At 41.1% G+C, this 26,283-nt stretch overlaps 1 protein-coding gene across 1 annotated transcript in view; it reads right to left on the reverse strand.

The window, feature by feature from the left end:
• The window catches only part of JARID2 (jumonji and AT-rich interaction domain containing 2), a 209,601-nt gene that overhangs the window by 43,324 nt on the left and 139,994 nt on the right, over positions 1 to 26,283 (reverse strand). The window contains exons 4-5 of the mRNA XM_086900497.1: positions 15,882 to 16,051; positions 1,827 to 2,003 (exon numbers count right to left, since the gene is read on the reverse strand). Of these exons, the coding sequence (XP_086756623.1) occupies positions 1,827 to 2,003; positions 15,882 to 16,051 (347 nt within the window). The remainder of the gene's footprint in view (positions 1 to 1,826; positions 2,004 to 15,881; positions 16,052 to 26,283) is intronic.

Genomic DNA, 26,283 nt, shown 5'->3' on the forward strand with positions numbered 1-26,283 from the left:
CATTTACACTCTCTCTGATCTATATTGATAAAGATTATGAAGCCATTATATGGCTCATTATGTTTGCCTTTACTTACCCCCAATTAAGATTTCAGGTGTCTCCGGTTCTGAGCTAATTTCAAAGTGGCTGCCATCTGGGACATTCTAAAGGAACATGATCAGCTCCTTTTGCATCGTTTTGCAGTGATATATCACATTTAAAACTCTAAGGGAGCAGTTCTGTTACATGCAGCCTCATTTTCCGTATGCAGAGTTTTGTGCTTCTTATTTTGGGGGAGTTATTTAGAAATCAATCCTAAGTGCCAAGTTTTGATCTATGACTGGTAAAGCATTAAAGCTCCTGGTCACAGATGACAATTGAAATGCTATTAGGCATAACATCCCCTTGCAATTATCCACAAATCATTCACAAAAAGTGCGTTTTTGAGCTTGGGTGTGCAATAAAACTAGATTCAGATGCAGTCATGAAAAAAATTTTGGCATATGTAACAAAGGCAGCCTTTATAGAAAACTCCCTTTTGAAAGGCGAAGATGAGGATCAGCACAGTGAAGTAATTGGGATCTACTAATCTCTTCTTTGGAGCAAGGTAGCACGAAAGAACAAACAAGAGCAGGCACAGGTCACCTCCCAAAAAGTGCACTGTGAAGAGACCTTTCTCTCAGTCTTCCTACTAAAAGGAGAAGAGCTGAAAGGGCAGTCACCAGAAAGAGAGATTCTCATGGAAAGCTAATAGTGAGGAAGGGAACAGAGAGCATAGGCTACATTTTGAAATTATGTCAGGCAGAGATGGCAGAGAGTTATGAAACAAGAGCTCCTGCTGGAGCAAGAACCACATCACACATGATGCTGGCAGGGGAGCATTACAGCAGGCTCAAGAAATTTTCAGCACAGCTTTAAATCTTCCATTATATGGTAGATAATGTTGCAATATACATGGATCCATTTTTCAAGATATGGCACAAAAACATCGTGACACAATTAATTAATGTGCAATTAATTCATCTTTTGCTGATTTGCAGAGAAATAACTGACTTGAAAAAGTTTCTTCCATAAAATTTTTCAATCAACAACATGACTGTGGTATCAACCTACTGCAAGCGTGGTCTCAATACCGCATGAGAGAAATTAAGTGTTGCCCCTAGCATGCGTTTTGGTAACACTTATGAGTGCTTATATTTAACTTTGATAAAACAAAGTCATTATAAATTAAACATAAGTCTCAAAAAAAAAGCCAGAGAGCATGACTGTGTCTATACATGTGTGTGTGTGTGCACACATACATAAATATATCTCACAGACTCAGAATTTTTTAGGTTGGAAAAGACCTTTAAGATCATTGAATCCAACCATAAACCTAACATAGCTAAGTCCACCACTAAAACATGTCCCTAAGTGCCACATCTACATGACTTTTAAATACCTTCAGAGACAATGACTCAACCACTTCCCTAAGCAGCCTTGACAACCCCTTCAGTGAAGAAATTTGGGTTCTTAGAAATTAGAAATTCTTAATGCCCAGCCTAAACCTTTCCTGGTGTAACTCGAGGCCATTTCCTCTGGTCCTATTGTTTGTTACATGGAGAAGAGACTGACCCCTATGTCAGTATATACATATATATGTGTGTATAATTCCAGCCCTGCAGCAATTCTGCCACAGAGTTCAGACTGTCAGAAGAAACAGGTTATAACACAAGATACTAAAACTGCATCTTACTCCACCACTTTTTCAATCAGATCCAAGAATAATGGACAAGGATCAAGCACATTCAGCTCATAAATTTCTTTACTAGGGGGATGCAGGAGAACAGCACTACTTAGGACCTACCTTGCCCATTTGGTACATGTTTATGCGTTTTTCCTTTCCTAGGAGTTGACTGGCATGATGATGAAGCATTGTTTGTGGCTGTTTTTGTGTCCTCTGTCTCCTCCTCCTCCTCTTCTTCATCCTCATCATCCTGAGAGCTTCCAAAATATACCATGTTGCTGGGCAGGGCTGGAGAACCTGATCATTATAAAGAAATGGCTCATTAGCATCATTACATTCACTTACTGCACTAACCATATTGATCATAGCCTACTTCATGTCATACACAGCATGGGGAGAGTGGGACTCGGAGCTGGGAGATCAGACCAGTGCATGACTAACCAGAGAGGTTTTATTTATTAGTTTTTACCAACAGGATACACATGTGCTTGAAAAGCAGGGTTCTCCCCCCCTCAAGCACATTCTATTCCTACTTCAGACAATCAGTCTTGCTACAAGCCCTAATTAATAGCTCTGTGTATTCAGAAAAGGACTAATGCACACGCTTAATTTCAAATGTGTGCTCAAGTGCCTTGCTGAAATCCTATCACACAACTAGAAGCTTAGAGCTTTTCCAAATAGAAGAAAAAAGCCTAAGAAACCAGTCTGCACTGCAGTGATGTTTTTATGTTATCATTACAATAAAGCATTTAAAGTTCACAATACTTTGCAGACCTCTACAATATTGTACACCATGTTTTGTGGTATTCTGCAGTAAGAAATAAAAGAGAAAAGCCAAGACATTGAAAAGTTTATTTGCCTAGATTATTCCTGGCAAAGGAGAAAAAAAGAGGAAAGGCCTTCTGATTCCCTGTGTGGCACACTCTTGAGGATGTTGCTTCTCATCTCTTGATTACTTCCCATGATGTTCCCATGATTTCTAAATGTACAAATACTGCTGTCAACTAAGGGGCACTTTCCCATGTGCTCAGTATCGCTTTCTACTTCAAAATGAGTCTCCTGTCTATCCCCTGGAGGAACAGGTTCCCTAGAAGCCTTCTAGTTATTCCCAAAGAAAAATTTCTTTTAAAGAAAGCAAAAAAAGTATAATCATCACACTTGGAGCAACTTTGATTCTTTTCCTGCAGCTTAACAAAACAAAAGGACTGGGCTAGAGACCAACACAAGGTAGTGGCTGTTTGGCTGGTGCTTCCTTAGGAAGCACTTCTGGCTTCAAGTTCTTCAGAACTGCAATTGTATGTTTGGTTTGGTTTTGAGCTGTCGTTGTTGCCATTGCCAAAAACTAACTAAAGCTTATTTCTTGATTGCGTATTTTCTCCTTCCACCAGCTTTGCACAAAATACTCTTAACTATAAAAATTACTTTTGAATGAATGAATTACCTAAATATGGCACAAAAACTAGGATAGGCTGTTTCTGCAATGAATCACCCATTCCTAAACATACTGGTTTTGATTGGCATGGAGTTAATTTTCTTCATAGTAGCTGGAACAGGGCTATATTTTGGATTTGTGCTGGAAGCAGGGGTCGGTCATAACACTGGGATGTTTTAGCCATTGCTGAGCAGCACTTGCACAGCGTGTCAAGGTATTTTTTGCCCCAGTTTTTCATGCTGCTCTACCAGCAAGCAGGCTGGGGTGCACAAGGAGCTAGAGGGGACACAGACAGGACAACTGGCCAAAGGGATATTCCAGACCATAGGACTGTTCTCAGCAATAAGAGCTGGGGGGAAAAAGGAAGAAGGTGGGGACATTCACTGTTAGACCATTTGTATTCCCATGTAACCATTTCATGTGATGGAACCCTTCATCCTGGGGATGGCTGAACACCTGCCACACTGCCTGCCAACAGTGAGTAGCAAATTAATTCTTTCCTTCGCTTTACTTTCCCTTACCCATTAAACTAGCTTTATTTCAATCCATGATGCTTCTTACTGAAAACTGACCCTTCCAATTCTCTCCTCCATCCCACTGAAGGCTTAGCCCCCACCTGTGAAGACGTCTGTTTTTGGCCTCTGTAACAGCCCCTTTGGAACTGTGGCTGCCCTGGGGGGAAGCAGAGAGCAGAGAATCCCGTGCTAGGTGTGAGTGGTAGCTCTGGGAGAGCCAGCAGCATTGATGGCATGATGATCCTTCCCCCTGAAACTGTGCATTATTCCATCCATCCTAGACAGAAATGTATGGACACATACGGGTATCTTAGGGGAAAAGGCTTTTGCATGCCACAGCTTTCATGGTTATATAGACTGATGATCAAATTAAGATTGCTGACACATTTCACAGCATGGAAGCTGTAGCAACTTAGAGAAACAAAGAATCTTCACATTTTTAATGCAAGCCCAGAACTTTCTGGCACAGTCTAAGCAATCAAACATAGTAGGTAAGAGGTGCTGAGAGGCACAGTAATTCTACTCATAGGGGAGTTTTAAGTCTCAGCAGCAACTACCTAGAAGACTCTCAAATAGTTACTTCTAGGACAGTGCTGCCTGAAAAATAAATTGGTTTTTATTTCCATCTAGATTTCCCAAATATGTAGTATGGATTCAGAAACTGGATGCAAGTGCATCAGTTCTTATCAGAATTTGAAGTCTGATGCCATCTGACACCACTGTGCATTGACACATGACGGCGTAAAAGAACCTTACTGTTTGGAACCCTCAAAATTAGATACAAACAAAGACTGAAATCACCCTATTATAATTAGAGAAATAGAAAATTGATTCTTCTGAGACACTAAAATAGGAGTCTAGGTATACTGTCTGTTCTTTCAGCTTCATCTTCCTTAGAATTCCACATCTCTGAGCTTTTTTGGCAGCTGCTTTAAACAGCAACCAACAAAAATATATCATCTGCAATGCAAATGTTGTTATTACAATAGCAACTTCTTTATTTCCTTTCTTTAAGCAGAGAATAAAATACAGCACTGTGTCAGTCTGTTTAGAAACGAGGGAGAGTCTTACCCAAGTCTGAGAACAGGCACAAACTTCACCTAACTTCTGGTATTCAGTCACTGTAATCTCAGTGCATAAATCTCCTGTCAGAATGACAGTTTTTAATTCTTTCCAATTGAGAACTACGAACAACAATGGCTAAACTCCATTCCTGGGACAGCTGGGACTGTTTGGGAAGTACATTTCCAGAGAAATTAGACTAGCAACATCCAATAACACAGGAGAGTCCTGCTAACCCTCACTTTATTGATCTAAATGCTCTGCAATATGAGACCTTGGAGAAGAGCTGGCGTTCAGTCTGGGTCTCCTCCCCATCAGCTTTTCCTACATATTTATTAAACTTGACTTGCCAAACAGAAAGAAAGAAAGAAAATAAAAGTCCGGACTTGCGCATTTTTGCTCTATTTAAGCATTGTTATGGATGGAAGACTCTGAAAGAAATTTAAAAGCACTGAGTTTTCTTGCTTAATTTTTGTATTGGAACTATTTTTAGCCTCATCTTTTATAATAGTAGTTCACTTCTGGAATAGCCTCAAATAATTTGTCCACAACTATATGTTGAACTGGTTAAAACCACTTTCACTTTAAGCCTATGTAGCAAAACATGTCCAAAAGGCGAAGAAAACATTGCTTTAAAATATTGAAACAGCCTGTCCAAGCTCAGGACACTGCAAATTCTCTTTATAAGCAAACTGAAGGGAAGACATACCTGTAAGTACACAGTGATTTCATTCAAGCTGAAAGAATGTCAATTATGCTTATGAAATAACACCTAATGCGTAAATAGTTTATGTCCACTGCTAGTACACCAAGCAAAGAGCTAAGCAACTCTCTCTAAGTCTCCTCTTATGGAAATAATACTCAGATTTCTCATGGCTGAAAAAATTATGAAACTCATACAAATGAAAATGCACTGTGAAGAGTGGAAGCTACATAATCACTCACCTTCTTTAATATTGTGTAATAATTATTCCTGTCCTAAATATCCCTCATTCTCTCTGAGAACAGACAGGGATGTGTACATGATGCCACAGCCTACCTCTAGTAATAAATGGAACCCTATTTGTTACTCAAAGCTACTGATTTATATAAACAATACCAAGAGGTGTTACTGTACCTATAAACATTCAAGACCACTGGAAATCTGAAGAAGAATGTGTGCTCAAGAGTTGACAGGTTTGTTCCCGCTGTATCAGTTGGTCAAATAAAATACACTAGCCTTCCTCAAAAATCTGGCTGGTCTTCATGCAAGTTAAGACTTATGGTGGTTTTCCTTATAGAGAGACTTTGTTGAGAGTTGCTGCTCTTAGGTTACTCCATGTGTAACAGATATTTACCCTGAGACTTATGTATGACAGCAAGATGATAAAAGCCCTCCAAAATGGCATGAGAACAAGGAAAACTGCAGGTTCACCACACACATCTGTACACACACATTCACAGAACACAGTTGTTGTAGAGGCTTTCTTGATACATAAAATCCACTAATCACTATTCTGCACCTTTGTCTCTTCCTGCACATACTCAGCAACAGAAACCCACAGGGCAGCTATGTTGGTTCCTTCGTGCTCATATTTCCCAGCCAGGCAGCAAGAATAAATAAGATGAGCAATCATCCCTCCTCTTCCTCTTGCCCTCCCCAGCACCAAAGTGTGATTCTCAAAGCAAAAAAGTGGCAATGCTACAAATAAAGGGCAACATCTGTGCCTGGGAGGTGGTACCTGCCAGGTCTCAGCACTCCAAGTATACAATTCCCCAGTTCTTCACTTTCCATCCCAGAGAAAACAGCAGAAAAATCTGAGAGAGAGAGCGCCTGTGGCTGTATTGAATTTTACAAGTCTCCTGTGCTGGGAGCCCCCGCATCGTGCAGGCAGCTGCTATGGTGGGCACTGGAGCAGAGGAAGCAGGAGAGCAGAGCAGCCCTCCAGAGCCTGGGGAAAGCACATGAACAGCTCTCCACCCTAAGAAATGCACCCTGCCACCCACCCCATCAGCAGGTGCCTGAAAAGCCCGCTCACTCAGCAAATCTGATGGCAGCACAGAAATTAAATTTGACTTCTTACTACTCCTTTAGAAGACATTTCATGCAAGGAACCATCTAGATTGTTAGTGGCTGTGTGGACATTTTTCTTGGCATCAAAAATGGCCTGCAGAACATCTACCTCCATCTGGTCTCTTCTTATTATACCTGTGCCACCTCCTCAACTGTGGCAGTGTAATTTATTTGTGGGGCCATGTGGTGAATCAGATCAGGGAACTGATTCAGATTAAAATCTCAGACTAAGGAAATGAAAGTCCATTAATAAATACTGTAAATGTAATGTAATGCTACAAGTTCTCAAGAAAAGATTTGGAAAATTTCTATGCACACTTTTTCTTACTGAATGTGTAGCATAATATATAACTTTATGTTATTAAACAAAACATTAAATGCAGTATTTTTCCAATCTTGTATAGGAGCTGCACATTTTACATTGGGTCCTGATGATGTCTAGGCATACAGTTCCTAAATGCTTTCCCTCTCCCCCAAGACAGCTGATTCATTTCGCAGCAATATTTACATAAAAGAATATCCTGTCACCAAAGATCTGGATGGGGTAATTGCAACATACTGGGAAGGAAGCTGTGAGAAAGGCTGTAAAGTGCAGCAGCAGAGCAGAAGGGATGTGCTGGGGCTGAAGAAAGGTGAGTGGTGAGAGTCCTGCTTGCAGACAGACACAAGATGCGGGAGCAAGGGGAGAAGGGAGATAGGAAGGGATTACTGACATGAAACAGTAACAAATACAGTAAAGTGGAAAGGACATTGCTGTTAAGGCTGGCTCAATACAAGACATCCATCTGATAGTGCAGTCAACCTGCTGCCCTGATCTAGACACGTGCTACTCACCTTTTCCTGCTCAACAAGTCTCACAGCTGAAAGCAGAAAAGCCATGGCCAAAGTCACTAGGCAGCAACCTAGTGGGAACTTCCCAGCCTTCTCCCCCTCCACCAGAACACTAGGGCAAGGCCAAATCATCAAAGATGGACCTCAGAGTGAGAATCTGAAAGCCTAAAACATTTCCATGTCTGACTATGGGATTGCAAAAGGAAGTTAGGACACGAATACAACCCCAGGTACCCTCTTCCTCACCAGTATGAGAGCCCCTAGGATCAGATACTACTGCGTGTAGCAAACTTAGAGAAAATCATTAATGACGAGTACTTTTTTAAAAAATCACTCATCAAGGTTACAATGAGCTGTGAATTATTACAAAAAGGGAGGACAGTCAGCTCTTTTAAAAATTAGATTTGAAGTATGTTTGGCAACTGCTTCCATCAGTATCTTCAGTTTCGTTACTGAAATTCTCTCGAGTATTTTTGTCTTCCCTCCTATTGTGAGAGCAACACAAAAGAAAGCCTAACTATATAGGAAAAATGATTACCACAACTACACACTAAGTGTGGCCTAATGCATATGAAAGAATGACAAATGTATTTTATGTCCTCTGTTACAATAATTTGGTGCTTACACAACAATAAGTATGAAGTAAAATATGGGGGGTTTAAGTAATGGTGCTGCTTTTAGCAAATTTCTAGGAAAGATGCCACCCTTTGCATGTGCAAAATTCAGGCTCTCTACTAACAGCAGGCAGAATTGATGCTTTTGCAGCCTGTACATACAGATGTGTTGTGAACTCAGAAGCAAGTGCCTGATTAGAATAGAATAAACTATACTCTTTTTCAGCCATTTTATTTGACTAGTGAGGTTATTACTTTTTTTTTTTCTTGACAAATGTGTAGTTTTCTCTCCTAAATTACAGTTATATTTTGTTTCTCATTAAATTACATTAACTTTTGTCTTGGACTAGCTAAACATGTTAAAAAAACACTCTGAATTTGGATCTGAAGAGTGGAATCAGAAGTATGGAAAGTGCATGTGCTTTGCCAAAAATACTATTTCATTACTCTTCAGAATTAGCTGGCAGCGCTTCTGCAGTATTTACTGAAGTACAAACCAAATGTTTTCATCTGGACAGGATTCAAACCCTGGTATGTTACAACCACAACAAAAATCATCTCAGTCCAAAAGCCTTCTCTGTAATTTGGGCTGTGGTTTCTGCAAAATTGGAGGATTCTTCTCCATGAATTATTTACACCAACTCCCTCTCTAGCTCCTTTGGTTTTTTTCCTCCTAACAATTAAACACAACCCAGATGTGCTTTGGAAAAATCATAAAACAATTTAAGACATTAGAATGATTTAAGCACAGGGCAGGTCAAGGTATGTGGGACTTCAGCCTGCCCCAAAAAAGCACACAGCTTACCAAGCCCTACAGTGAGCCACGTTCAGAGGTTTGGCTTCTCTTCTGACACACAGCCTCATTTTGTGGCTGTATGCAGGTGGAAAAACCTTGCCTCTCAAATGCTCCTGATGTGCTGGCATCTCAATGCTTAACATTTAGGGCCTGCTTCTCATTTATTATATGTCCCACTTATTATGTTTTGACAGGACAACGCTAAATCCCTGAAGTGCAAATATATGTAATTTATGCCTGCACCTTATGGTTGCTTTACAAGCCAGGCTAAAGTAGCACAAAGTGCATAAACTCTGTAGGAAAGAGAAATTGCATTTCACTTGTCTGACTGCAGGAATGGTCCCAGAGGGAGCTCCTTGGTCCCTAGGTGAGAAGGAATAAAAGGCTATCCCAAATACAGAAATAAAAGTGAGCTCCGACTCTTCCCTCTCCTGCTATTGTAGGAATCATAAGGTACCTGGTGTTACAGCTAATTTATAAACTAGTGTAGCAACATAACCCCACATTCTTCTCAGTCTACTCTTCGAAGTCATAGAGCTAAATCCAAAAAGCTGAAGAAAATTTTTCCTTTTCTAGGGAAATGGAGCAAAGCTGGGGAAATGTGTGAGCCTGCAGAAAAATAAAAGGTCTACTTTCCAAACTTGGCAAAACACTCCAGAGTAACAGAGTACTCAAAATTTAAAAAAAGCAGGAGTGCTTCTCACATCTACAATTTGTACATGACAATCCCAGAGCAACTTAACTCCACCAGCCTGACTGGATTTTATAATGAACCTCAAAACCAACCCTTTCCACATGCACTTCAACCCTCAGCTAATGTTCTCTCCCACCAAGAACAAAACTAGTATGGAAGCTTCAAACCACCGTGATGACATTCCCAAAAAGCTACCAGGCTGTGTTTCATACCCAGGAGACCCTGGGTCCCATCCCTAGCACAAAATCAGTAATTTGGGTAACACTGAAGCTATGGTATATTCATGAGTTAGAGAAGCAGGCTTAGAGGTTGGTTTTTGGCTGGGATGAAGGGCAGCAATTGCCCTTGCCAGAATACTTTACACTGCCCACCTGGGCAGCGAGGCTTTGAATTGCTGTTGCCATCGCAGCACTCAGATTTTGTGCCAGTAAATCATCCATAATGATCCATAATCAACATCCAGCTATGTTGTATGTATGACTCCTATACACAGTTAAATATTTATCCTCATTTTACAAAAAACTAAGCAGCTCACAGAGGGACTCGGAGTGAGTCTGTGGCAAATACAAGAGCTAAACCTCAAGATTAGTCTCCCATTTCAATCAGTTAACTGCATTCTGTGGCTTTTTGCAGGGGTAGATATTGGAATTGTTAACATCTGAAAGGGCCCAAAAACTGGAAGAGCAAGAAAAAACTTTCATTCAGCTGTAGTACTACACACAGGATACTCTCTCTTACTTCAAACACCTCTTCCCATCTCTTAAATCTCCCAGCAGGCACACACTGGCATGAAATTGCATCTTCCACTGGATGCCTGGAGTTTTGGCACTCCAGCAGCGCCCCATTCCCCAGGAAAGAAATAATGCCTTGGTGGTGGTCACCAGGCTCTCTCCTCTCCCCGTACTTCACGCTCTGAGCCTGTGTAACCACTTCTCCCTGCCAACACTGATTAAATTACTCTTGTCCTAAACCACCACAAGAGCTGCTTAGTAGCTCATATTCCATAGGTGGCCTAAATGGTTGCATATATGAGAAATAACTTATATTCTACACTACAATGTTACTCCTAACTTTAAAAAGGAACTTAGAAATTTTGAGGTTACAATTACTAAATGCAAACTTATTTTTATTAAATGGTTTGTGCAATTAAAATTCAGCTCTCTAAAGTTTATTCCTGAATTTTCAATCCATCTTAAAATTTTAATTTCATATACTAAATGATATAATAACAAAATCAATTAAAAAAATTTCTTCCAGCATTTCAAACAAATTATTGTATGTCTGCATTTTTTATTATTATTTTGGAATTATAAAAACTAACCCAGACTGCAAAGAAGCTCATACTTTTGGACTTTGTTTCCATTTCATTGCTTTGTTTCCAGCCTAATCAAGTTGCTGTGCTATTCAATCTGCTTACTCTGATGTGGTGAGCAAGTCTCCAAGGTGCCAATGGCTGATGCTTCAAGAATGTGACTAGCACAAGTCAGCAGCTCTCCAAGTACAGCACACATTGACTACAGAACCTACTGACACCAAACCAACAGGCAAACATACCTTTTGCCTTGCTGAAAGATAGGTAAATTAACAGTTGTTTTCAAACGTTTCAGACAGTTGTTTTCTAACGTTTTAAGAACTCCCACATTTTGGTTCTGGGGACTCTTCCATTGTAATTCAAAATCTCTGTAGGTATAAACTGACACAGTCAACCTCTCCTATCAGGACTCAAAAAAGACTCTGATCAAAGGCCCCTAGCCCTTTTTACCACCCAAATACAAGTGTTTAGAAGAATAAAAAACCTGTTTAAGAGCACACTGCACTGAAAGTTAGAAGTTAGTGAGGTTCAGACAAACATGCTACAGTGAAATTTTCTATTTTGATTTTGCCCAATCGTAATAAATCATCAGATTATTAAGTCAGCATAGCAATCAAAGAAAAAGAACAATCACACGTCTTGCAGAATATAAGAGCCTGAAAACTCAATTTGTGAGATCTCAATTAAACCATTTTTATTTAGGAATCCCTGAAATTCTCTAGCATGTAACTCCCAGAGGCTCAGCTTAATTAGAAAATTGATCATGGGAAAACTTCTTAAAATGTACTCTCCTAATCATAGCCTTCCTGTTATCACCTTCTGCCAAAGATCTCTTGCTCACAGGGAGTTGTTTTTCCTTCCTCCTTTAGCCTGATATTTGACTCACAGTATTTCAACCTGTAAATAATTACAGGGAGCAAAGGTAACTTAAATGCACTGTAACAGGAGCTATTAGGAAGAATATGATCACAGGCAGAAAACACAGTAAAAGTGAGAACTGTTGTACAACCACACGTAGATGACACGCTCGTATCTACGCGCTGCTGAAAGATACTAATTATGCCTCTGGCAAAGGGCACACGGGCTCCTTCAAAGAAGCTATTTAAAGATAAGAACACTGCAGACAAACACTTCAGAGATATCTGTACTATTCTCCTCCTTGTGTTGAAAATTCTAGGTCACAATTTAATAAAATTAAAAGAAAACACCAACCGTTTTAAAAGGAGGATTTTAAAATAATAGAAAGCAGAGGAGCCTTGCCAAGTTTGGTCAGTCTAGAAATGTATTCCAGGTTGCTCAGATATTCATCAACTGTTACAGCTTTTTCATTGTGCTCCACTTACCTTTTAAGAAGTAATTAGTACAGTGTATTATCAAATCAAGAGTTTGAAAAACAAACTAATTAAAATATGTCTAAAGCCTTAGTGTTCTGGATAATGAAACCACGCAGGTCATCTTGGTTAAATTATTTCCCTTTGAAATTACAGGGTGCTAATGGGGGGGGAGGATGTAAAATTATTTGAATCATTACATTTTCTTACACACAGCAGGATAGGTAAATGGGACTTCTCCTAACTGTGGGATCTTATGCATGTCAAGAGCCTTTCTTCCACACTGTAGCGTGATAGCGTTGCTCCTTCACTGATGGAATTAAGCTGCTCCCACTCAAAATAAGCCCAACAAGCACAATGAGTAGTGTAGCGGTGACAGGATGATTAAATCCCTCTGTTTAAAAACAGAAAATGGAAGTACATGCGGACACGTGAATTCACGGTGGAATTCAGTCAGAGGTTGGACTTGGTGATCTTGAAGGTGTTTTCCACCCTTAGTGACTCATGATTCTATGGTGTGACAAATTTACGCTGTGCTTCTGACACCACTGCTGGGTGTGGTGGGACAAGGGCAGAAATCTGCACTCCCACCAATCCAGGAAAGAATCCTTTGCCCCAAAAAAGGCTTTAATTGTGAATACAGGATTGTATCACCAGACCATTCTGAAGGACTAGGACCTAAGATAGTCCAAACTTAATTTTTTTATTAAACAATCATGGGGATTTACTGTCCTGGAACTTATCGCTACTATGCTTAATATTTTCGAAGTGCTGAACGTCAACTCTGTGAGTGTGCTCTTATTTCCATACAATTAACTGCATGTCACATTGTTTTCATGGTGAAAGCACAAGAAGCCAAGGCTGGACACATACAGCTGGACAGAAGTCAGAACAACCACCTGCTCCACCATGCAAACAATTCGGAAACCCTCAACGCTGCAATAATAGCATGGAGGTTCCAAATCAAAATAACCCCTTCCAAAAAAACCCCAAGTTCTCCCTATGCAGGGTCTTAGTAACTTGGTGGCTCTTCCCTATCCAAGCTCACTAGGCACTACCAGAAGAGTAGCACCAAACTAAGCCTGCCAATGCCCTGGAAAGCCACTTGTGGGACCTTTCTGGAGCTGGAGTACCAGCACGTTGCTACACGAACACCCTACCAGCATTATTAACAACCAGCTTCCATCTCCTTGTTTTGAAATGGACACATCAAAAGAGACAGCCACCCAACTGGAGCTAACATTCCCAGAGGCCAAATGGACACAACCTCAGGCAGCCAGGACCTCTTGAAGGCACAAAAGCCAGAACCATGCTAATTCAAGACTGAACAACCCCCTTCCTCCCTCCAAGCCACAGCGCTCTCCTACTCCTCCACAGAGAAGCATCCAGGTAGCAGGTGTCACAGAAGATTCTCCTGTCACTTTTTAACTGGTTCTCGTCATGTTTTATAGTGGGGTGATGGAGGAATAAGCTTGTGGGGGTGCTGAAACACAAAGCTGACAGCTTTCCCTCTCTGCTTTTCTTCAGACTGTTTAAGCAGACCAAGAATGTGCCATGTGTGGCACTCAGAGCAGACTTTCCCTTGTGGTTTTTAACATAATTGTAATTGTGATCTTGCAGCCTGAACGCATGTGTTGTCAGAAATGTTCAGTACTCCTGCATACTGAAGAAATTGGGAATGAATTGCAAGTTCTTAATTGACAGTACAAAACATCAATTATGCCACAGATGAATAACAAAGGAGAAAATTACAGGTGCGAGAGCTAAACAGACACTGATTTAAAAAAATAAATAAATAAAAACTCCAACAACATGAAGCACTGGAATAGGACTAAAGTACCTGTGCTTCCCATTTGCATTGTTAAACCAGAACACTAAAAGAGTGCTAAGAGAATAGGAAATAGAAGTGGAGATAAGTGACACCCCCACACAGGTTGCCTTTCTCTAAGTGCGAGTGCCTTCAAAGCTATAAATAACACATGCTTAGTTAGCAAGCAGTGGAAACAAGTGTGTGAATGCAGCCATGTGTGCTCACACACAGACACACACACACACAACCCCCATCTGACTCTTTCCACCAACAACTGTGGCAGTTGGCCCAGATCACAGCAGTGACACGCTGCCAACAGACTGATCAACCTCACGCCACACTAAATCAGAAATACATTTCCACAGATTAAATTTCAGAGGACCATGATGCCACTTTAAACTCCATTAGATTCTGCTCCTCTCCATCCTTTAAACGAACACAAAAGCTAGCAAATCACCCTCCTCTATCCCCTGCACCCACCCACTTCACCAGAGGTCCCAACAGGATGGAGGCTCCATACTGGATGTGAAGTAAGATAGATAAATTAACAACCAGTCTGAAAGTACCAGCAGCCTAAAATCTTACAGAGGAAAAGAAAAAAGAAATCAAATCCCACTGCATTAAGGTGAGAAAGCCTCAGCAGGAAGCTACGGGTGGTGTTGATCATTGCTGTCCACAGATGCAACAGAGACCTAAGAAAGGGGCACTCAAAGGCAAGCTCTGAAAGATTCAACCCACTAGGTAAGACTTTTGGAGACAAGCCCTATCTGTAACAAATGCACACCCTTTCAGCAGGTAATGGGCCAAAACAACAGCAAGAGGCATCATTCCAGCACAGAGGAAGCACTTAGGACTAAGACAGGGGACGCACCTATAGAAACACCTACAGCAAGAGATAACATGACAATTGAGGGATTAAACTAAATAATGCTATCTTCAGTACATGACATGGGACACAGGGCCATGGAAAGTCTTAAGAAAAATGACCACTGGAATAACATCTCCTTCTCTAGCTTAATCTAGACAGTGAGCTGTACCGCACACTCAGGCCCCCCAAGTCTGATGTGCAGGCTTGCAGACACACAGCCCATGGATCCCTGACATACCTCCACAGCTCCAGCCAAGCTCAAGCACCTGTTACTGTGAGGTAGTTCAAAGTATTTCACTCCGCGATTTCAGATACCTCGTTTGTAGCTGGATTGCTGAGAGGAGGAGCTCACCTGTTCTAATTATCACCACAGGAACAATCCAGCTCCTGAGGCAGAGAAGAACAATGGCAACCCCTCCACCCACTGTCAGATGAAAAGCCTCACTCAGATTGAACAATAAAGGACAGTGAGTAGGTAGAGAAGGGGAATTTCCAAGCAGATTTTCTCTTGCAGGAACAAGTACTCAGGCAAGTTAAGGACTTCTTCAGTTTACAGTCAGACAAAACAAAGGAGGATGGGGAGGACTTAAGAGAGCTAGACAAAAACCCATTCAGGGTAACAGAGAGCCAAGCATAAAAGAATTTTATTTTTGCACTATTACCAGTCTCATTTTATGATCTTTAGAACCATGAACTCGAATGCTCCTGCTGCAGATACAGTCAAATTGCTGAGAGCTGAAATGCACACAATACCTTCAAGTGCAGCTCCAGTACATTTGTCTGGCTGCTGTGGTGTGCAGTGCTACAGCTCCTTCTGAGAATGAGACTGTGCCCCAGCGCAGCTGCCAGACACCTACCTCGAAGACAGAGGAAAGTGAGAAAATCTTCTGTCTTGGGCTTCCTTTTGGAGAGGTCAGAAATCTGAGTGGCAGGAGGGGGTAACAACGGCTCCACTATCTTTATTGGAGTTGTGCTGGGACTGTTTGGCTGGGACTGAGCAAACTTCCTTTGTGCTTGCAGCCTTGGCCTGTGGAAACAAAAGCACATCAGAAACATGTCAGGCAGAACTTGCTAGATGTGCCAAAACATAAAAATTCACCATTTAGGAGAGGAAGAGAGAGACATAGAGAGATACCTGAATCCATCTCCCACCAATACCAAATCCCCACCTTGGTCAATAATGAAGACAGTATTTTATTTGTTTTACCCTTTGGTATCTTCTGCTACTATTTGGAAAACCAGAAAGGGAACATCTTGACTGCAAAATCTGTGACTACTGTTTCATATGTTCTGAGTGTCTTCTTGCACATGATACAATTACAGTCTACCATTCACTTATTTGGAAATTAAATCTGTATTTTGCACCACGAAAATGTCTTTTTATTTTGTTAAGTGTTAGTGCTTATTGCTTTCTGTTTTTAATTAAATTACAAATTAGGTTTATTTAAGCCCCATTAAGGTTTTAATTTATTCCAATCTGCTAGAATCTTATTTTCATAGTAAAATATATATTAATAGATAAGGTATATATATTTGCATCCAGTTATAAAAAAAAAAAAAAACAAACAAAAAAACACTTTAGGAAAAGACATTTCTGACAGAGAAAACATCAGATCAAAACCTTTAGATTTTTGTTTGCTTGGCCACAGCCCAGAAGACAGTAAGCAAGGAGGTCAGCCATGGGGTTAAGCAGGATTTGGGATAAATTTTTAAGTTTGAAGGACATGCATGGAATGAATTTGTTCAGTCCTGGTACTACTGGGCAATGGACTGACACTCTGATTAGTTTTAAAGCATGCCCGGGAATGGCAAGGGAAATGGACGGCTGCAGGTGGTTTTGGCAATTGGCTGCAAATTATTTCAAGCCTGTCTGAAGGCTCTGATTAACTGCTAGGTAGCAATGAATATGATTTTCTTTAATATGTCTAGAACGTAAATTGGTATTAGGGAAAGCATTTTGGGGCAGGACAGATACCCGGAGGGGGTCTCACTGGGAATCTGGCTCAGCTCAGCATATAAGAACACATTAATTTCTCACTTAAGCAACTGGGATTCTAATTATGATCTTTATTACAGCTTCAAAAAGGAGAGAAGCTACAGAAAGAACTTTAAACCTTGTTGAGAAAGGATGCAATTTTATGTCATTTTATTCCCTAATAGCAGAGTATTTACATAATGTCAAAGTGAAACATTAAATAACACTGAAGGGAAGCCCAGGTCTTGTCACTGCATGGCAGCCTCAACTGTTGTGACTTAAGGAAAGCACAGTCATCATTCAGTAGGGATGAAACACCTAATTGGCAAACCTCATGTTTTCCACGGATATTAACCCTAAGAACTTGGGTAACAAGAGCTTTGCTACTGTATTTTAAACTTCTGCAATCTTGTCGCTAAGATAGCAAAAAGAAATATTGAAAATCCCAGCAGTGTTTGTATGAATATACAAGTCCCCTAATGACAACAGAGAGCAAAAGTAACATTCAGCAGTTTTCTCCCTAAACTATGCATAAGATTGTCCTCACTATCCAACCCCCACTGCCCCAACAACAAAACATACCAGCCATTCCTACTGCTTTTTTTAATCTCCTCCATGGCAAAAATAACCTGGTGTTTACAAATTTTTTTATCATGGGGCTTATAATTTGTGAACTGGAACTAAAAGACTATTTAACACATATACTTCCTCGTATCTATGAACAGTTATCTTTCCAGAATGAAGTGCTTGTATAGATCTGCCTGTATCTCCAAAAAATGACTCAGATTGCTTTGCAAAGCCCCATCTCTTCAAGCAGACTGAGGACTCCCGTGCAGGATGAACGGGATTTTAATTTCGAGCAACTACATTTCTATCACCAAAATCACACACGCAGCCAGAGAAAAATGCTTTGTGCTGGCTTCTGTTCTGCACAAAACATATGCTCTTTTGGCAAAAAACAGATTATAAAGGTTAGTGAGCATCCTGGCTTTCTGCACAGGAATTTATTCCCATTGATGTGCTTGATCAGCCAGGCTGTTCAAAATATTAACCCACCCACTCTGCATCTCTGTACCTCCTCAAATCTCATGTGATCAGTGATAAGCAATCACTGACTGCTTCACCCCATGAAGTAAAGGTTAAGCCTGTTGTACAGTTCAAAATTAACCCTTTGCAGCAAGAATCGTCCATGCCAGTTTGCAGTATCCCTATCATCAGTCCCCAGAGCACTGAAACAGGATTAGAGAATGACTTTTGCAAGTTTGGTGTAGATGTGAAATGAATTAAGGAACCAAAAGTATTTTTGGTTCTGTCTTTGAAAGTACACTGTCTGCTAGCGTTCTTTTCTGGGACAAAAAATCCCCGTGGGGCATGGAGCCTGGCCTGGCAGCATCACAGGCTCTTCACCACCCACGGGGGCCCTTGATTTCAGCAAGGACAGAGAAAATTCCAGGTTTTCCCTCCACTTACAACCATGAACTTTTGCTGCTTCCCCAGGGAGGCTGTGGAGACTTGTTGCTATATGGTCAGATGTGCCCAAGATGCTTCTCCTCTCAAACCAGAGTGGAAGATTGCGGGACTTCCATCTGCTTAGTTTGACCTCACCAGTGCCACAAAACCAGGCTCCCTTATGAAATATTCATCTTTTATTAAAACCATGAGCAGTTACAGGGTGTAAATATCACTGATTCAATTTATGAACACTAGTAAACGAAAGCACTCTTTTATGACTGCAAGATCCTTTAGGTTTTTGCAACTACTGCTCCTTGCATGGATATGTATGTGCCCCACAGATTTCTACTTCAGTGCCTGAGAGTGCATAGAGAGTGAGCTGCAAGCAGGAAATAAACTACTCTGTAGCTACAGCATACACAGATGAGAAATCAAGATTAAGAATCAAAAGACACATTATTAAGTAAGTAGCCCTTGCTTCAGATTTATGTAAACATGACCAGTTTCAAAGGTGGGCCAGCAAAGAAAAAACCACGCATATTTCAAAACATTGGCAGCAACTAAAACTGTTTCCTTTTGAAGGCATGTATGCACCTTAACAAACTTGTATGTCTCCATGAAAACCTCTAGCAGCATAAAACCAATTATTTCAGGTATGGTTTCACATTACACTTAATCCAATCTAAGTGTGAAGCTGCTGCCAAAGAAGGACTGTACCCTCCTTCTTCACTACAGTTACATCAGACAAAGCACAGCAAGCTGTATTCATGTACAACTTCTGAACAAGGAAGAATAGAAGTGGAAAAAGTGGTCAGAAAGACACTGTGTGCATGAAGGTGCCTACCTAAAATTTAGAGAGAAGCAGTGTAGCCAGCAGGACCAGGGCACTGATCATGCCCCTGTACTCAGCACTGATGCTGCCACACCTCAGGTCCTCTGTTTAGTTTTGTCCACCTCACCACAAGAAAGACATTGAGGAAGTGGAGATGGAAATGGAGCTGGTGAAGGATCAGGAGCACAAGCCCTATGAGAAGTGAGTGAGAGAGCTGGGGGTGTTTAGCCTGGAAAAAAGAGGACTCAGGGGGAATCTCACTGCTGTCCACAACCACCTGAAAGGAAGGTTTAAGCCAGGTGCAGGACAGTCTCTTCTCCTACATAACAAGTGACAGGACCAGAGGTAAAGGTCTCAAGTTGTACCAGGGGATGTTTAAATTGGATATTAGGAAAAGTTTATTCACAGAAAGGGTTGCAAAGCATTGCAATAGTCTGTCCAGAAAAGTGATTGAGTCACCACCCTGGAGGCTTTTAAAAAGACACATGCATGTGGCACTTAAGGACACTGCTGGACTTGGCAGTGCTGGGTTAATGGTTGGAGTCAATGCTCTTAAAGGTCTTTTCCAACCTAAATGAATCCATGATTGTTTAAATGCATAACACCACCAACATGGATTTGCTCTTTGCTTCTTAATGCAAGGATTTCTGCTGGAATGACCTATTTAGCGTGCATTTGGCAACAACAGACAGATTGGCATGAGAAGCAGAAAAAACAAAAAAAATCCTGTTTCCGTCCTCAAAATAAATTGCTCACTTTGTCCTCACTGAAAGGGTACGCACTATGTAAGGCTTATAAATACGCAAGCAGAAAAAAACTTCACAAGGATGAGGAAAGAACTTAAAATAATCCCGCATCTAAACGTCATGCGAACACCCAACACGCAGCCAGAAATACCTAGACTATTTAAAAATAAACAGTAAACCACCTTCTCTCAACAGAAGGTTATTTTCCTTCTACTTCTTTTGAGAGACTTTAAACACATACCTATGACAGAAAGTTCAAAAAAGCCTCAGCCTGAGGAAGTCTCACCTCCTTCTCTTCTACTGAGATGACTGTTTAGGTCTAAGAAAGTAAATTTCAGCCAGAGACTAAAACTCCACAACAAAAATATCCTGATTGCAAAAGGTCAGACCAGGCTACTAAATATTTATCTCCTGACACAAAATGTAACTTTTTGAAGCTTGTTTAGAGTAGAATTTCTTTTCAGTTGAATATTTTAAGCAAATTGCATTCTCTGTAATTAAAACACTAGTTTGTGTTAACTAAAAGTACTTCAGAATGTCTTTTAAAATAGCATATCCTAGCACCATTCCTTTAGCTTGCAAATAGTTCACATTTAGGAAAAAAGACTGAATATACAAAGGCAGTCTTTTCTTTGCAAAGCACATTTCAGGGTAGCAGTAGCAGTTGGTGTTAAATTTAGTAAACATTAATATTCTAGATAACACTGCATGTTGTGCTAGCCACAAATCAAGTATTAAAATATCAATGTGAGATTTTGTTGTGCATCAATACAAAAATCTGACTCTTTTCAGTTTATTACTCCATAACTCCTAAGCGAAAACAAAGCACAAGTACTATAAAACACACACAAAAACAAATATGCACAATCAGATTAGTAATATTTTCATGTATACTAATCTATTTATAGAGAATTCTGGGTTTGAGAGGCTATTTTCATGCCTAAGCATCTCAGTTGAGAAGAGATTTGCAAAACAGTTTTCTGTGGACTCTCTAATCTCCAGCAATCTGCAGGTTTCCATCAAACTTCCTGCTTAGTACATGCTACCATATGTCCTTTCTGTTTGGTCTCTTTGCCTTTCACTTCTTGAACTCCACTTTGGCTTTTGCCTTTTTTTCTTGGTAACTGCAGGACAAGGAGGTTTCCAAACACTACAGAACCACAGCTGGAGCTGCTTGAGCAGTACAGTTTTGTGACTAATTCCTATTTTCCTTCTCATTGCAATGTGCTTTTCACTTCACAATTAAGGGAAGGCTCTGGCATGGCTGAGACCTCTACCTCACAGATTTTGTTCTGACCACTCCATCATTATAGCTTCATCATTATAGCTTCCCCTCTGCTGAGTACCTGCGGTATTTACTTCCTTGCTATGACACTTTACTGGCATGGTGAAATACTTATCTCTGAGGTTTGCTTGGCTTTGTACCCCGATCACAATGAGGTCTGAAGTCCACCATCTTTTGGTCCCAATGGAGGTGATAAACCAAGTATGTAAATTGTATAACCACACCATACAACGTGGCACTCAGTCTGGCAGCACAGCACATCTGTACAGAAAAGCTCACTTTTGTGTGCAGCTTTGTTCAGTAAGGTAAACTTACCTGAAAGTGACAGGCTGCAGAAATGTTCTGCCCTAATTTAAAAATAAACTAAAAAAGTAATTTAGGCTTTAATAGCCAAGTGTCTGCTGCAAATCAGATGATTATCAAGTGTGTATTTCCACCTCAAAGTTGACCATGTTGCAGGTACTTCTAGGCAAGCCCACGATGAGCTTGCAAAACTTTTTCCTGGAGGTATCATTCTTCATGGGAAAAGAAGGAATCTTTATCAACATCACATGTGCCAGCAGGAAGCATGGCTAAGGTACATTTTACCCTTTCAATCCTCAGAGCAGGTCCATGACATTCACTCCCAACAGTGACCTTCTAGAAGACCACCAGTTCATGTAAACAGGGCCCCAAACTTCAACAAGCTGTCTACATCAATAATGGCAAAACTTACATGAAACATATTCTTTTTCCCCCAAACTGTGAGGGTTAGTATTTGGATAATCGAAAAAATAGGGTGGGGAAAAAATTCCTCTCAGAACTCAAAATCTTGTTGGCTGTCCCTGGAGCATACCTGAGTGCATACCTTGGCTCTGATGGCACTAGCAGCGTTTCTGGCTGTACTCGCACACCTCTGCCACCACTGTGTCCCAGGCTACGCTGTCAGGTCAAGCAACAGCACCACACCAAGAGCAAGAAAGCAGGCATCCAAAGTAGTCCTTTGAACTGCATTTCCTCTCCCACATGCCCCGAAGCTACTGGGATAGTATTTTCTATATACTGCCCATAACAGTGGTATCTGCTGCCCATTTGATAATGCACAGCTCTGTCGCTACTGCCAGCAGGTCTGCAGTGGTGGAAACGGAGGTTCCATCAGCATCTGTGTCCCCCACACCTGTTTGTACCAGGAAGGGACTAGAAGTTAAGAGACCTGGTTGCTCCCATCCATGCAGAGATCAAGTGCAGGTAACTGGCACAAAGGATAGGGTCACTCTCAGATACTGGCTCCTTCAAAGTAATTTGCAAGATAATGTAATCCAAGACACGACCTAGACCTGTACTACCAGGTAAGAGTGTAATTCTTAATCCTGTCATATGATTAAAAGAATCTGGGCTACTTTTCAGTAAATTGAACATTCCAGAAAGCTTGAATGCAACGATTTTCAGAAGCTGAGACCTTTATTCACACAATATTTTTTACTTTCTGTGGCCCAGTAAATCAAAATTGAGCCTAAATTAATAACACAATTTTAAACCAGACCTAAATTTTCAAGTGATCCAATGAAAGCACAATACTAAGCCCGTTCAGTCCTTGATTGTTGAGCCTAATAAGGCACATTTCTGTAAAAAACACTTCTTGCTCTGTAACTTTAGCCACAATGAATGGATGCACATTTTCCTTTGAGATTTTTTTGTATGTTTTTTTTTTTTAAATGGGAAATGGTTTCTAAGAATGTCCTCCCCTGTTAACAATAGAAAGGTGTTCGGGAATGGCATTTAATGAACAATAATTGAGCTAACCCATATGCTTCACAACTAGTTCAAAGTACAGCTAGACACAAACTTTTTTTGCTAAAAACTGCTCCAATTATCATTAATTCTGGAACCGCCTGTTTTTCCTGGCAATGCTCGCTGATTACAAGAAGGTACTTGCAGTCTCCAAACCCACCTCATATCATGCGGTTTAGCAGAGACACTCATACCTACTAAGGGAAACAGCTGGCTGTTGAAACCACGCACAAGACAGCATTGGGCAAAGTGGGAGTCCTTAAAAGCAGCTGGACACTGTTAGCATTGCCCATCTCTAACTGCATTAGGAAGATCTGGACAACTCCAGTCACCATAAAGGAGCCATGTACATACTCTACATTGCCTATATAAGCAGTCACAATGACACAGGTATGGAGAGCTTGCCTGCCAGACTGAGGCCAGTACCAGACAGTTTATAAAAGAAGTTGTAAAAAATTAACACTGCATTCAGGTTTCACCTGTGGATTCACTAAGGGCAGGTGTTTCAATGGTCTACATAGCCTTGAGAGGGTTAAATCATGCTGGGTACTAAATGTCCTGGGTTTTTTGCCCTGAAACATCCACAGTGGTCAGGGAATTTTGACACTACTCTTATGTAGCAGTAGGATTTCCCAGTGTGAACCTGAGTGCCCTTCATGGACTTCAGGATACAGGGAAGCAAAGAGGAACAAGAAACGATAAAAACCAAAAGCATAATTAGTAAAAGTTGCAGCCCTTCTCCACGGGAATGGGTCTCCTCTCCCCTTACTGCTGCAACAGATTTTAACTGGACTCAATGCAAGAACAGTCCGTGCTTATCACACACAATTTGCGTCACTGCAGTGCTGTAGGCAGGGTCACAACCTCTCATCGTACCTAAACCAAAACTCTGAGTTACCAAGGTGCGACTCCAGCATGACACAATTACAAAACCAAACATCCACCTTCAAATATTTCTACAATGGCATGCTTCCAGCTCAGACTTCAGCAGCTGGAGAAAGGCTGATTTAGATTTAAATCCATTAATGACCATCAGATACTCAAAATTTTCCACCCATGCCACGTGCCAGTGGCTGCGGCAAGTACAGGAGGGGTTATTAGCTGCTATCCAGAGAGAAGCAGCAGTGAGAGTGTGACCAAATGAGGATATGGCAGCTTAATGAAGCTCCCAAGACGCAGTTTTCTTATAGCCTTTGTCATCAGACCACACTATAGGAATTGTCCCACAGACTCGTCTGTAAATCTAGGACCAAAGCCTTATGCCTCTAGAAGTCAATGGGATCTGGACAATCATAAAGACAATGACTCTTTTAAATCGACTTTCTCCAGGGCTATAACACCTGGGATTGGACAGAAATGTTTCCTCTCCATACAGACATGTGGTGAGCTGTACATGGCAATAGATGGCAGAAGAGATCCTTCTGAATACTGGAGACAGGTGGTGCCACCCTTCCTTTGTCCTGCAACAGTTCTTATAAATTCCCATTCTGGGGTAGGTTCATTTCTAGTCTAAGAACATAAGCACTGGTACTTCAACCTTTGACTGCTCCAAGTTGTGCTCCAGCTGTGTCTACACTGTATCATATTGCACATTGCATAAAGCCACCCAGGATAGGCCTTCAGATTCATCAGTCTACATGGAAATGAATCTAACAACAATGGTGCAGACTGTGAGTCCTACAAATGCTCCTCCCAAAGTCCTGGTTATTGCTGACACCCTCAACACCACAGCCAACAGCATTCAGCTACGCCAGCTCCGATATGCCCACGGAAGTTAAAGAGATGGAGAGTAATGCAAAACCAGCCTCATTCAGAAGGAACAAGAAAGAGGAATGTATTCCAGAAGTCCATTTTGGACGGAGCTGTGTCCTGGATACATCTCCTTCCCTGCTGTTCTTTGGGCTATGCATGCTGCAGAGATTGCACCCTAGCTTATGACACTTGACTCCTTGGGGCTAAGCTATGGTGGGAGTCACTGCACTGGTGTGAGGCAGTACCAAGCACCAGCTGACACTGACTTCAGCAGTACCTTCACCAGTACCATAAAACATACAACTTCTGACTCCTCCCCATGCTCCCACCTGTGCATAGCCTACTCCTGCTCCTGCACCCATGTTCTGGAGGCATTTCTCTTCTGCAGCATTCCTCATATCAGGCTGCTACTTGGTTCTCTTCACCAGAGTGCTCTGCAAGTTGCCTACCAAGCACAGTTGATTACAGTTACCTACAAAAGCACTTGGCACATGGAGACTAGGATTTCTGGTTCCTGCATCCAGAAATTAGGGCTGCCCCTATATTCTAGCAGTATGACCCAAAATTCCTACTTTTCAGCTTGAGCAAGAACCACCATGCCATACCAGAAAGCAAGAAGAACATCACCAAGGAATAGCTCTAGGCCAGGTCTGCTATTTTATGCTGTGCTGCTGCACAGAGAAAAGCATCACCACATGCAAGAAAGTTAAAATGCAAAACCACCGCAGGAAAAAAAAAAAAGAAAAAAGAATTAAGGAACTGATTTACATTTGCTTGGCTTTTAATAATCACTACCAGATGTCTGAGTGTGTACTATGTCTACAAACTTGTCTTCAAGAAGAAAACCACAAGAACAAAGTTATTTTTTCACATTAAACCCTGTCCCTTGTGCTGGAAGTAAACAGGATTGAACTCCATGCTAATAGACACCTTCCTCACTGGAAGTAGGATGCAATTTCCAGTTCACTTGCACGATCTCCACCTACTGGCAAGGAACCTGTCAAGGTCCTGCTGCCAGCACTCCCTAAAGGTGGAAGAATGAAGCAACCTTCACAAGTCTTCTGATATTCAGGTAAAGCCAGTGTGGGAAAGCCTAGGGGCACAAAATGGTCTCCCACTTCACTTGTCTGCAATACCATGCTGCTGTCTGCATGGAACTGTAGACAACTTCGTTAACTTTGCTATCTAAGGCAGGCTTGGATTCTTTTCAAAAGCATTTTTGATCCCTACAAAAAGATTTTCCATCCCATGGAAGACAGCCTATAGAATGTTAAAACCTGCCCATTTTGAGAAAACTTGAGCATTGCCCCCTATTTAATTACAGAGAGGTCAAAGCTACTTCCAGCACAACACACTGTGCTGCTTCAATATTCTTCTAGTATTATTTTCAGTGTTCTCAGACATCTGAGGGACATCTGCAAAACCTGTTCACTTCCCAGTTCCCAAG

The sequence above is a fragment of the Cyanistes caeruleus genome, chromosome 1 (assembly GCF_971803275.1).
Source record: "Cyanistes caeruleus chromosome 1, bCyaCae1.hap1.1, whole genome shotgun sequence".
NCBI lineage: Eukaryota > Metazoa > Chordata > Aves > Passeriformes > Paridae > Cyanistes > Cyanistes caeruleus.